Here is a 12,836-nt window from a genome sequence, read left to right as displayed (position 1 = left end):
GCTTTGTTGCAGCTGTATTTGTCATTTCTTCGGAATATGATGAAGTTTGTCTCCAAATAATCTGATCAGTCTTTTATTCTTTAATTCATAGTACCCTCCCTTCCCCCTTTTTCCTTTTTCTCCTTTTTTTTTTTCCTTTTTGCCTTTGTTAGATGCCCAGGCACTCCACAGCACCAGGTGTTATCAGTACCAGCTCACATTCCTTTCCTTATTCGGAAAGAGGACTTTCTAGCTCATTACAGACACCCCTTCCCCTTTCCTCTCCACTTTCTTTTACGTGCCCACCTTATCTAAAAAAATTCAAATGTTTAGCTAACTGGGATTAGTTTAGATTGTACGATCTGACCCCGGCCAGTGAGGAAAGGGTACAGGGGCAGGACTTGCATCAGGAATAAAGACTCTCTTGCCCCTTTGTTCAGGTGTGCTCTCATGGCGTCTGGCCAGGGAGGCACCCCTCTGTGCAGAAGTAAAATTGCTTTGCTAAGAATCCTTTGTTCGAGTGTTCAATTTCCTTAGGATTTTGAACGTTATTCCTAACATTTGCCAAAAATATTAAAGAGAGAAAAATCAACAACACAAGGTAAACTAAGGAGTTGTCATTCCGAAGCTGCAAAAAAGTAGGATAAAGCTGTTTATCATTTTCCAGATACACACCACACTTAGTCTGAACTGGTATATTATTTTATACATATACATATGTGTATCTGTAGTAGTGTTTTATTTTTCTGTCACAGGTGTCTTTTGAATATGGGAACTTAGTTTTTTTTTGGTTGGGTTACTTTTGGATGTGTTTATGTCTGGTTTTTTTTATTTTTTGTAATAGTGATTATTGCTTTTCATAATGATTTAAAATAAAGAGGGGTGAGAACTGAGGCTAAGTCTTGGAATGGTTTCTGAGAGCTGGGAGTTGAAATTTTATATGTTGCTTTTCTGATTGGTGTGGAGTTGGTGGGGAGGAGGAGCTAGTGTGTAGGACAGAAAGCTGATTATGGAGAGGGTCGTTTTTGCACTTGACTTTAGGTCCCTGGGCATGACCTGAGTCAACTACCTTACTGCTCAGAGGCTGTGAAGCCATACTGTTTGAATCCACCCTTTGCTAATTTGTAGCTTTGTGACCATGAACACAGGATTTACTTGGGCCTCAGTTTTCCTGTCAGTGAAGTAGGGATAATTACTGTAATAGGCCCCATTTCATAGTGATTGTGAGGATTAAAGAATAAGTATATGTAAGTTGCTTAGAATAGTGCTTGGTACATATCAAGAGCTCAAATATTAGCTATCAGCACTTTACTAAGTTGTCTGGTTTGATTTCAGTAGTGTAATTCTTTGAGAGTATTTTGCGATAGCAAAGTGTTTTAAATAGTTTATTTGAAAAAGAATGATTCTTCAGGTGCCAGTGATGGTTTCTTGAATGTGGAATGATGCTTGTTTACTCATTAGCATTCACCACATCCCATGAATGCAGAGGAGTAGGTCCAAAGAGACTGAAAAATCTAGGATTGAGACTGGCATCTGTAACTTTTATTCTACCGACTCTTTTTTTTCTGAGACGGAGTTTTACTCTCATTGCCCAGGCTGGAGTGCAGTGGCGTGATCTCTGCTCACTGCAACCTCCGCCTCCCAGGTTCAAGCGAGTCTCCTGCCTCAGCCTCCTGAGTAGCTGGAATTACAGGTGCCCGCCACCACGCCCAGCTAATGTTTTGTATTTTTAGTAGAGGCAGGTTTTCATCATGTTGGCCTGGTTGGTCTCACCTCAGTCTCCCAAAGTGCTGGGATTATAGGCGCGAGCCACCACGCCTGGCCCCTCTACTGACTCTTTTGACAAAAGATGTGTATTAATTGAAAGTAGGAAAGAGAGAGACAGCGTAGAGTGACAAATGCATAAGTTCCTTTATCATCTCTAAAATGTTAGATATGGATGACGATTAACTGGTTTTCTTTTTTTCTTCCCTCCATCCTTTGTGTGTGTGTTAATGATTATTTCATTAGGCAGTTGTTTTGTTGTTGTTGTTGTTGGTTTTGTTTTGAGACAGGGTCTCACTCTGTTACCCAGGCTGCAGTGGCATGATCACAGCTCACCGCAGCCACCACCTCCTGGGCTCAAGTGATCCTACCACTTCAGCCTCCTGAGTAGCTGGGACCACAGATGTGTACCATCATGCCAGCATAATTTTTAAAAATGTTTTTGTAGAGATGGGAGTCTCCCTATGTTGCCCAGGCTGGTCTCCAGTAATCCCCCCACCTCAACCTCCCAAAGTGCTGGGATTACAGGTGTGAGCCATTGCAGCCAGCTTTGTTTTTTTTTTGTTTGTTTGTTTTTGTTCTTAAGCGAGGAAAGAGGGTTACACACACATCTGTCTCTTAAAGAATTCTCAACAGTCAGTCAGTTCTGGGCTGCACTAGAACTCTACTGTTCCAGGAACATGGGCTTCCGTTTCCTACTCTGCCGTTCTCAGCTATGGCATCTACCTCTTAGTCCAGGAGAGTTACTGAAGTTCTTGCCATCTGGGTGATTCTACCCAAGTAGGCAGAGGACGGGTTGAAGTGGAGCCTGTCTTTCCCTTATATTCCATTGGTCAGAATTTAATCACCAAGCCACACCTGCAAGGATGACTGGGAATCTCAGCCTTCAGTCTGTGTAAAAATGTGCCTAATTAAATTTAGGGGTTCTATTAACAAAGGGGAGGAGAAAGGATATCTGAGACACCTAGAATCTGAAGCAAGTTACAAAACAGTGTTTATAAAAATATTAGTAAGGTAGGGAAAGTATATGTGCTTACATCTGCACGATATAATCTCTCTTTTTTTTTTCTTTACAATATAATTTTGAATATGTTAGAAATTTTAAACATTTGTTGCTCCTGGGAAAGGGAACTGGGTGGCTGGGGTCAGGACTAGGAGAGAGACTTTTTGCTATATGTGCCTTTTTGAAGTGGTGATAAATAAATTTTCAAAAATAGTAAATGAAATTAAAAAGAAAAAGTCTGCGTTTGATATATAAGTTCAGGAGTAGGTATGCCATTAAGAATCAGTAATACTTTATGCCTGTAATCCCAGCACTTTGGGAGGCCAAGGCAGGTGGATCATTTGAGACCAGCCTGGCCAGCATGGTGAAACCCCGTCTCTACAAAAAGTACAAAAATTAGCCAGGCATAGTGGCGTGTGCATGTAGTCCCAGCCACCTGAGGGGTTTGAAGTGGGAGGATCACCTAAGCCTGGGAGATCAAGGCTGCAGTGAGCTGTGATTGTGCCACTACACTCCAGCCTGGGTGACAGAGTGAGACCTTGCCTTAAAAAAAAAAATAAAAAAAAAAAAACCCACAGAAAAAAAAAACCCAACAACTTAAGATTATTTTAATTGTAACTCTTCTCTCATAAAAAAAAAAAAGTATAATGTGTTGACGTTTCAAAAATGGTTTAGGTTCAGGTAGTTTCAATCCTTTTAAATTCCTAAGCATATTTATGGTGTTTTAAAAGCAGCCAGGCAAAGGCATTGCCCAATACCCACAAACAGGAAGAATTTCCTTCTGATTTACGACACATCTTTCTGGAAAGGATATCAAGTTTAATGATGCATACACTTTTAGGGATTTGTTGGGAACAGGTCAGAAGAATAGTAATATTATACATTAGATATTATGTCTCTTTATACATAATGTAGAGTAAGAAAACACTCTAATAACTAAGCGGGTGGTGGTGATGGTACTGGTGCAGTAGAGAAACACCTTTTCTTGATATTGTCTGGATTGCTGCAACAAATTCTTTTACTGATCTGTGTCAGAGGGAGCAGGGGTGATCTGCTGTAGTTACATAGTTTGCCATCTCTTTAGGGTGTCTCAATAACAAGCTGTTAAAAATGTAGGAAGTTAGTGGGATGAGAGTTTGATGTGGGGTTGGAGTAGAGTGGGCTTTGTGTTGGGGAACAGGGAAAGAAAAAATATGGATGTGTAGGCTGGGACTGGAGCCAAGTACTCACTGTTATAGGCAGTAGGAAATAATTGGAAGTTTAAAAGCTGGGAAGCATGACAATAAATAGCATTGCTGTAAGAGTGGGTTTTGTTTGTTTAGGGTATGAGTTCGGCTGTAGAAACAGACCAGTAAAGGAGCAACAAGTGGCAGTAATGGTGTAGTACGGGCATTCATTGGAATTTGGGGAAATAATAGGTAAAAAGAAAAAGGGGAATGGTTATGGGAGAAGTGTTAGGGAAGACTTAGCAGTAATCAATTAGATGTGTAGGCATAAAGAAGTGATTTGACTAGGTGCTGTTAATGAAAAGGAAACTTAAAGAGAGAATTTTTGAACAGTGCAAGAAACTTAATTTTCATTTGGCAAATTTAAGATGATGTTGGGATGTCCAAGTGGAAAAAGTCTGGTATGTTGTTTAGAGTTAAAAGATTTCTTCTTCCATGTCTTTCTTCTTATTCCCTTCCCCGCCACCCCCTTCTCTTGTGTAAACAGAAGTTTATAGGGCACAAAGGTGACTCTTGGGAAAGTATCTTTAGTTAAGGACCAAGATAGTAAGGTGGAGCCAAGGAAGAAAGAGGACTGAGGAAGGCAGATGGGTTAGAAAAGAGGATTGAGGAGAAAAAAATGATATAGAGGAAAATAAAGGAGACAGGAACCAGTTTACCTTCACTTTGGATACCTAGCAGCCAATAAAAGTGACCAGGATGGAGTAGGTGCTCATTGATGAGTGACTGGTATAATACTAAGTGTTTTAAATTATTCACAGGTATTATCTAATTTAGTACCTTAAAAAAAAAAAAAAAAAAAAACTAGTGCAAAATATACATAACATGCAATTTGCCATTGTAAGTAACCTTTTCAAATGTACTGTTCAGTAGTGTTAGTCTCCGGAACTCTTTTCATCTTGTAAAACTGAAACTATACCCATTAAACAACTGGTAATATTTCAGTGATTTTAATAAAAATGTTTGAAATATTTATTCCCATTAGGTTAATATAGGGGTTTTTCTTTTTCCCTAAAATAGTCTTATTTTAAAGCTGTGTTGTCTTGAGTGGTCTTTTATTGAGAAAGTTGTAAGCTTCTAAAAACCATAATTCTTTTTTAATTTTTAATTTTCTTATTTTTTATTGTATAAATTTTACAGGGTTATACTTAGAATTATAGAGTCCAAGGATTAAAAAAAAAATGCAAATCAGAATTGTATCTAAAATATGGTATCTCCTTTCTAACCCCCACTAAAATAGCTTAGTAATATATGCTTTAATTCTTTGCATTGATATGAGCCAGTGATGGCCCGTTTAATTTTTGGTGTGTTTAATTTTTCCTACTTTCTGAATGAACTGAATTAAACTTGCTTATAAATTATACTCATTCATTGGCACTACCCAGAGTGCAATTAATCTTCTCTTCTAAGTGACTGCTTTTTAAATATTTAAGTAAAGCTTCAATCCCGTTTGATTCTCCTCAGTTAAACTTAGTTAAGATAGTTTTCTTATGACAGTTTCCACATCCTTTATCAAACTTGTAGCCCTCTTTACGTTATCACCTGTTGAAATGTGGTATTCAGAATTGATAATGCTGGAGATCTGATCAGACTAGACCTTGGTGAGCTGATTATTCCTGTTGATGTGTATAATATACTTTATTAATTTGGGCCATGAATACTTTTAAAATTTCCTTCTTTTTCCTTTTCCTTTTCCTCTTCCTTTTCCTTTTCCTTCGACAGGGTCTTGCTCTGTCGTCCAGGCTGGAATGTAGTGGCGCAATCATGGCTCACTGTAGCCTCAACTTCCCAGACCCAAGTCATCTTCCCGCCTCAAGCTTCCCACGTAGCTGGGATCATAGGCATGCACCACACCATGCCTGGCTAATTTTTTTTAATTTTTATAGAGACGAGGCCTCGCTATGTTGCCCAGGCTGGTCTCAAACTCCTGGGCTCATGGACTCCTCCTGCCTTGTGCTGGGATTATAGGCGTGCTGGGATTATAGGCGTGAGCCATCATGCCTGACCAAATAACCATATTTCACGGATGATACATTGACCTGTTGTCTGCTTAAATCCCTTAATCTGTTTTAAGGAGTCTGCTGGTTGCTGGATGCTCAACCACTGTGTATGTGTATGGTTGACTTTTAAAAATTATGGGCAGGGTCGGGCGTGGTGGCTCACACCTGTAATCCCACTACTTAAGGAGGCCAAAGTGGGCGGATCACCTGAGGTCAGGAGTTCAAGACCAGCCTGGCCAACATGGTGAAACCCCATCTCTACTAAAAATACAAAAATTAGCCGGGCATGGTGGTGGGTGCCTATTATTCCAGCTACCTGGGAGGCTGAGGCAGGAGAATTGCTTGAACGCAGGAGGCTGAGGTTGCAGTGAGCTGAGACCACGCCATTGCATTCTAGCCTGGGCAACAAGAGCGAAACTCCATCCCAAAAAATTAAAAATTAAAATTATGGGCAGGACTGCATATTTGTTTTTATTATATTCAGCCTAAAAATTTCACTTCATTTAAAACCATTGGGGTATTAAAATCTATATTTTCTCTACCATTTGTAGTCACTCAGCTACTGTAGTTAATCTTTTAAATTGGAAAAAAAAAGTTTAAATGTTGCATATATTTAACAATTCTAAAATATTGACAGTGTCCTATTTTAGCAAGGCACTGACCAAGTTCATCATAAAAGATTAATACTGCACATTAAAAAAATTAAATTAGTTACATGTCTGTGTTCACAAGCTCAAAACTTCATCTGTCAAGGTTTAGAAATAACAGGGTAATGGTAACGTTACTTTTCTGGGATAGCTGGTTTTTAAAATAATAACAGTGCAGCAGATATCACGCACAAGTTATATTGAATGTTGTGGAATATGGCACTATGATGGAAATAAAAAACACACCCAAGCTTTCTACGTAGCTGGGAGGATCTTAGTTTATTTATTTACCTTTTCAGTGTTTTTTTTTTTTTTTTTTTTCCTAGTAAGGTGGTAAGGATTATGGATGTGCAATCCACCAGCGATAAACAATTAGAGGATGTAACAGTGATTTTTGTGGAGGGTATTGCTTTTATCCTCCTTGCTGCAATTTTATTATTTTTATAGGCTTTTCATTTATAAACATAAGAAATTTTGCTTTCCTAATATTTAGTATATGGATTGAATATTAAGTTGTTTTTAGGCTTTAAGAATTATCGAGGTCTATACTGTCCAGTATGGTAGCCATTAGCCACATGTTTATTTAAATTTAAATATTAAAATGAAACAATTTAAAAATTGACTTGTCCACTTGCCCTAACCATGTTTCAAAGTGCTCAGTAACCACATGTGTCTAGTGACTACTGTATTGGACAGCACAGATCATAGGGTATTTGTATCATTGCAGAAATTGCTCTGTTGATTGCTGATGCAACCACAAATGATTTTCTTTCAAATTTCTGACTATCCTTACACTAAAGGTATGGGATGAGTCCCGGGGGAAAGTGTAATCATTCTTTAATGATTTTTTTTTTGTTTGTTTGTTTGGAGACTGAGTCTAGCTCTGTCGCCCATGGTTGGAGTGCAGTGGTGCGATCTCACCTCACTGCAACCTCTGCCTCCCAGGTTCAAGCAATTCTCTTGCCTCAGCCTCCTGAGTAGCTGGGACTACAGGCGCCCACCACCATGCCCGGCTTATTTTTTTGTGTTTTTAGTAGAGACAGGGTTTCACCGTGATAGCCAGGATGGTCTCGATCTCCTGACCTCGTGATCCGCCTGCCTCAGCCTCCCAGAGTGCTGGGATTACAGGCGTAAGCCACCGCGCCTGGTCCTTTTAATGATTTTTATAAGAATAGAAATAATATAGGTTAATTATGAAAAAATCTCAAAAATATAGAAAAGTAAAATGAACAAAATACAAGGAAGATTCTGTGTGGGACAACTATATAGACTTTTTTTTGCTGTGACACAGCCCTCAGGAGATTCTGAGAACATGTGTCCCTAGACTTTCTTTTTTTAGCACCTGTTTTATATTCCAGTCCTCCTTCTCTGCAGTTGTGTATGAAGATACTGTACAGGGATGATTTTATTTGTATACATTTAAAATTTAAAAAGCAAGAAATAAAAATAATCCTATTGACTGGAGATATTTTTGCTTTATGGAAGTTTATCTGAACATCGTTCTGAATCTAAACAGTAATTGTATATCTTCTGTTATCGTTAGCCTTTTGGGTAAAAATATAAAAATTTCTGTGTTTTATTCTAGATTATTGTATGAGTTAGGAGTATTGGAAATTATCTCAAGTTGTTTATTTTCCTTTAAATGTTCTTTAAAAAGTGTGTTAGATATTTGGCTATATCTGATATTAGAATTACCTCAGATACTTCGAATAAATTCATAAAGTTTCACTATGAAGTGGTAATACAGAGTTCTTGGCAACTTTCTTCTGCCTTTTTGCTCATTTTCATCTCATTTGATGTTTGGCTCTGTCAGCATCGTTGACCACCAACGTTAGTTTGGTAGGTGCATGGCAGCTTTATGGGGAAATTAAGAATTTGTGATTACCCTGAGTATATGAGTACCTGAATTTAAAATCAACCATTCTGGGTTTTACCTGATTTTATATTTCATGATGATCAGCATTATGTATAATATTAATTTTGGTGTGTTCCTTAGTTTTATGACAAGTAGAAGATAGGCAATTGATGATCAAGGCAGTGGCATGAAGGGTGATAAGAGGAAGTAAACAGTGTTGGCATCTTTTTTGTTTATATCATTAAAGACAATTTGTGTTTATATCTTGAATCCTTTTTACCATGAAAATATAGTTGCTTATAAATTTAATGTTAATCAGCCATATGAAGCTCTCAGAGGAGTAGGAAAGGTTTATAAATAACTTAAGAGTTTTAAAAAATCATACACTCACTATTATCATGAGAACTTTATTTACAATATTCTTATTCATTTAATGTAAAATTAAGAATTCCATTGTATCCCAGTAATGTTATGTATTTCTCTGATATTATAAAGCACTATAATAAATTGTATTTTTATACTCTAACCATCTGCTAGATAAGAATTATATATGACTTAAGTAAAAAGGATTTTGAAATTTCATACCTTCAGATTATAGTAATTTCTGAGACTTCAGTGTAGCGTTCAGACTTTTTTAGTTATAGGGAAGCAGAAAGATTAGTTTTCAGTGATTATGATTTGGTACACATAGCTAAGAGTAGAATAGGAATTGAAGACAAGTTCTTTTATAAACCCTTAGGCTTTAAGGATAGTAGACTCAGCCTAGAATTCGCCTTGTTTAGAATGGATTATCCAAACTTGTTGAATATTTATTTATGTGCTTAGGATAGGTAAATGTTAGGATATAAATTTTTAAACTCTATATTAAAGGCTCTGTATTTTACAGGAGAGGAAAAATGAAGGCATTCGAAGTGAGTACTCTGTCCCACATCACATTTTCTTATCTCAACAAAGTTCTTGAAGTGGTAGTGAAAGTTTTTTATTGTGATAGAAACTAAGCAAGTTTCTTTCTTTGTGTGTACCAAACTTGAAAGTGTTCCTGGGAGTATATCAGAGATTTGAGAATTGACACACATTCCTTACTTTAATGACTCTGGGACACATTATTAACAGAGCAATGTTATGGAGCACTGAATTGTTAATGGGAGAAATTTTGACAAAAGTATTGGGAACCTTGAGAGAATTAGAGCTTTGTTATTACCTGTGATGGTAAAGAAACAAGTACCTATTGTGTGCCGAACACTGAGATAAAGCCTTACAGAAGTTTTCTACTTTTAATCCTTTTATCAGCTCTTTGAGTGTTACTAAAATAGAGAGGATAAATTCCCCAGAATCTCCTGTAGCAAATGACAACTGGAATTTGTAGTCAGGCTCTACAACTGGGTTCTTTCCGTTGTTCATTTTCTCCTGCAGTTGTCCTGTGTTATAAAAACTAATTGATACTGTTAAAATAATGTTATTTTTTTCTTTGGGGGAGGAAATGTGAGAAGGAGAGCATATGCTTGTATTGGAGTTAGGAAGTAAGATCAAAAATAGAGTTGGTGTGTTTGGGCAGTATATGGTAGTTTAAAACTGGTAGACGTTCTGGCAAAAAGTCAGTAAAAGCAGTTCAGTGTAAATTTTAGGTATTTTTATTACTGTAGAGTTTCTATGAGATCTCACATAATTCAATAAAGTTCTTCCCACCTGTGGGAAAGATGTATATTGTTTATATTTGAGAGCATTTTTGTTTATATCAACAGGGACCACAGTAATAATTTAGACTTTCAACTTATGAATAAAATTATCAAAGTGCTCCTACATTATCTTATTTGGCAAGTATTGTTTCCATGTATAAATGGGAAAAGTACTTATGCCATAACTAGTGGCTCTTTTAATAAATACATAGGGAAGCTGTTCCTTCTATAGAATGCTGTATTGAATATGTCTAAGATAGAAGTGAAATTTTCAATATTGACTTCTTAGGTGATTGAATGGAGGCTATATGCATTATCTTGGGGAGGAAAGGTTTTTAGAGCTTTATTTTTTGCTTACATATTTGTATTTTTTTATTTCTAGGCTGTTCGCTGCTATGAATCTCTAATCTTAAAAGCTGAAGGAAAAGTGGAGTCTGATTTCTTTTGTCAATTAGGTCACTTCAACCTCTTATTGGAAGATTATCCAAAAGGTAATTTTTTTCTTGTTCATTATTGTTTGATTTATACATGTGTTGGATTGTAATTATTTGTGCTTTATCAAGAGGACTTTCCTAAGAAATTGTAAGTGCATGAGCACACTAAACAATGAGAAAGAAAAGTAGAGTAGATGGAAATGGAAAAATGTCATATGACCCCATCTAAATCATCAATAAGTTGGCTATTCAGTAAAAGTGAAAACCACCTGCATGTGCAGTGCAGTTTTGTTCTGCCTTGTGAAAATCCTTGCCCTTGAAAGGCCTTGCCATAGTAGAAAGTGACCTAGTTTGATATAGACATTTGTACATTGATGGATACTTTGGAAAGGTAAGAAAAACTCAGCATCTTTCTTTATCCTATTTAAAACATTTCCATTTTAGCTAAAAAATACTTGAACGAAAATCTGATCGTTAACTAGCCATGTTATTGTAAACATAAGTAATACAGAGAGATGATCACAGATGAGCCTTGGATAAAACTAGCTTTTAAAATTTACTTGAAATGTTTTTCCTTTAAGAAACAAGTGAGTTAAATAACTGAAAGTAGTCAGCCCCCTAAGATTTGCCCTTTTTATGATATCAAGCTGCCAACTCAGACCATTACTCAGGAAGTTAAAAGCACCCCCAAACCCTGCCCTTCCAATACCAAAGAAAAAATCCACATTAAAAGAAAATTATTATTATAGCCAAGAACATTTTAACCTTTTGATGATAGTGAACATTTTGATGTGGAGTGGATGAATGTGTTACTCCTGTTTTCAACAAGTGTGTTTAGAGGGCAAAACACCTGGCAGATAGTTTCAGGGCTAAAGCGAAGGATTGTTAGTATTTCATATTGATGTTTTATTATGCGACTTTTATGTTAGGTCAAGTGAATGTTTTCCTAATGAAAATGCAATTTTAGTCTGAGACAGGCATATTCTGTGAGGTTTGAACTTAGGCTTTTTTCTCAGCTCAGCTCTGTTATATACAACTGCATTACCTTTAAAAGATTATATATAAACATCGCTGAGTATCTGTTGTCTAATCTGTAAAAGGGGGAACGAAGTGATGGATGACACCTCATGGATTTTCAGATTATGTGACACTGGTTAGTACTTAGCGAAATGGTTTCAGTCCAACAGGGTAATGGGTGTTAATAATTACTTAATACTCTGTTAGATATTTTATCTTTCATTAAAACTGGAAACTTACTTAAAGGAAACTATTGTACCAAAAAATAGATAGAGGCATACCTGGGAGATATTGCAGGTTTGGCTTCAGACCACTGCAATTTGTTGCGAATATTGTAATAAAACCAGTCAAACAAAATTTTTTTTGTTTCCTATTACATATAAAAGTTATGTTTGCACTGTAAGTGTGCAGTAGCATTATGTCTAAAAAATGTACATACTCTAGTTAAAAAATACTTCCTTGCTAAAAAGTGCTAACAATCAACTGAACTTTCAGCAAGTTGTAATCTTTTTGCTGATGGAGGGTCTTGCTTCGTTGTTGATATCTGCTGAATGATCAGGGTGGTGGTTGCTGCAGGTTAGGGTGGCTGTGGCAGTTTGTTAAAATAAGAAAACATTGAACTTTGTTGCATCAGTGGACTCTTCCTTTTATGAAAGGTTTCTCTGTGGCATGTGATGCTGTTTGAAAGCATTTTACTCACAGTAGAGCTTCTTTCAAAACTGGAGTCAGTCCTCTCAAACCCTGCCACTGCTCTGTTAACTAAGTTTACGTAGTATTCTAAATTCGTTGTTATCATTTCCACAATGTTCACAGCACCTTTATTAGGAGTAGATTCCATTTCAAGAAACTCCTTTTGGCCAGGCACAGTGGCTCATGCCTGTAATTCCAGCATTTTGGGAGGCCAAGGCAGGAGGATTACTTGAGCCCAGGAGTTCAAGACCAGCCTGGACAACATAGTGAGACCCCATATCTTAAAAAAAAAAAAAAAAAATTAGCTGAGTATGATGGCATGCAACTACCCTGGAGGCTGAAGTGGGAGGAACACTTGAACCTGGGAGGTTGAGGCTATGGTGAGCTGGGATCATATCACTGCACTCCAGCCAGGGTGACAAGGTCCTCTCTCTCTCTCTCTCTCTCTCTCTCTTTCTCTCTCTCTCTTTCTCTCTCTCTCTCTCTCTCTCTTTCTCTTTTTTAAAGAAACTACTTTCTTTGCTCATCTATAAGAAGCAGTTTCT

At 37.0% G+C, this 12,836-nt stretch overlaps 1 protein-coding gene across 10 annotated transcripts in view; it reads left to right on the top strand.

The window, feature by feature from the left end:
* The window catches only part of KDM6A (lysine demethylase 6A), a 232,263-nt gene that overhangs the window by 75,552 nt on the left and 143,875 nt on the right, over positions 1-12,836 (top strand). For all 10 annotated transcript variants that reach the window (XR_003117321.1, XM_025371878.1, XM_025371877.1 and 7 more), the window contains exon 3: positions 10,533-10,641. Coding sequence is in view for 8 of the 10 variants with exons in the window: in XM_025371877.1 (XP_025227662.1) it covers positions 10,533-10,641 (109 nt within the window). In the remaining 2 variants the exon portion in view is untranslated. The remainder of the gene's footprint in view (positions 1-10,532; positions 10,642-12,836) is intronic.

This window comes from Theropithecus gelada, chromosome X (assembly GCF_003255815.1).
Source record: "Theropithecus gelada isolate Dixy chromosome X, Tgel_1.0, whole genome shotgun sequence".
In the NCBI taxonomy this organism is placed as follows: domain Eukaryota; kingdom Metazoa; phylum Chordata; class Mammalia; order Primates; family Cercopithecidae; genus Theropithecus; species Theropithecus gelada.
The sequence above is the reverse complement of the archived record's forward strand: the minus strand, read 5'-3'. Positions and strand labels throughout refer to the sequence as shown.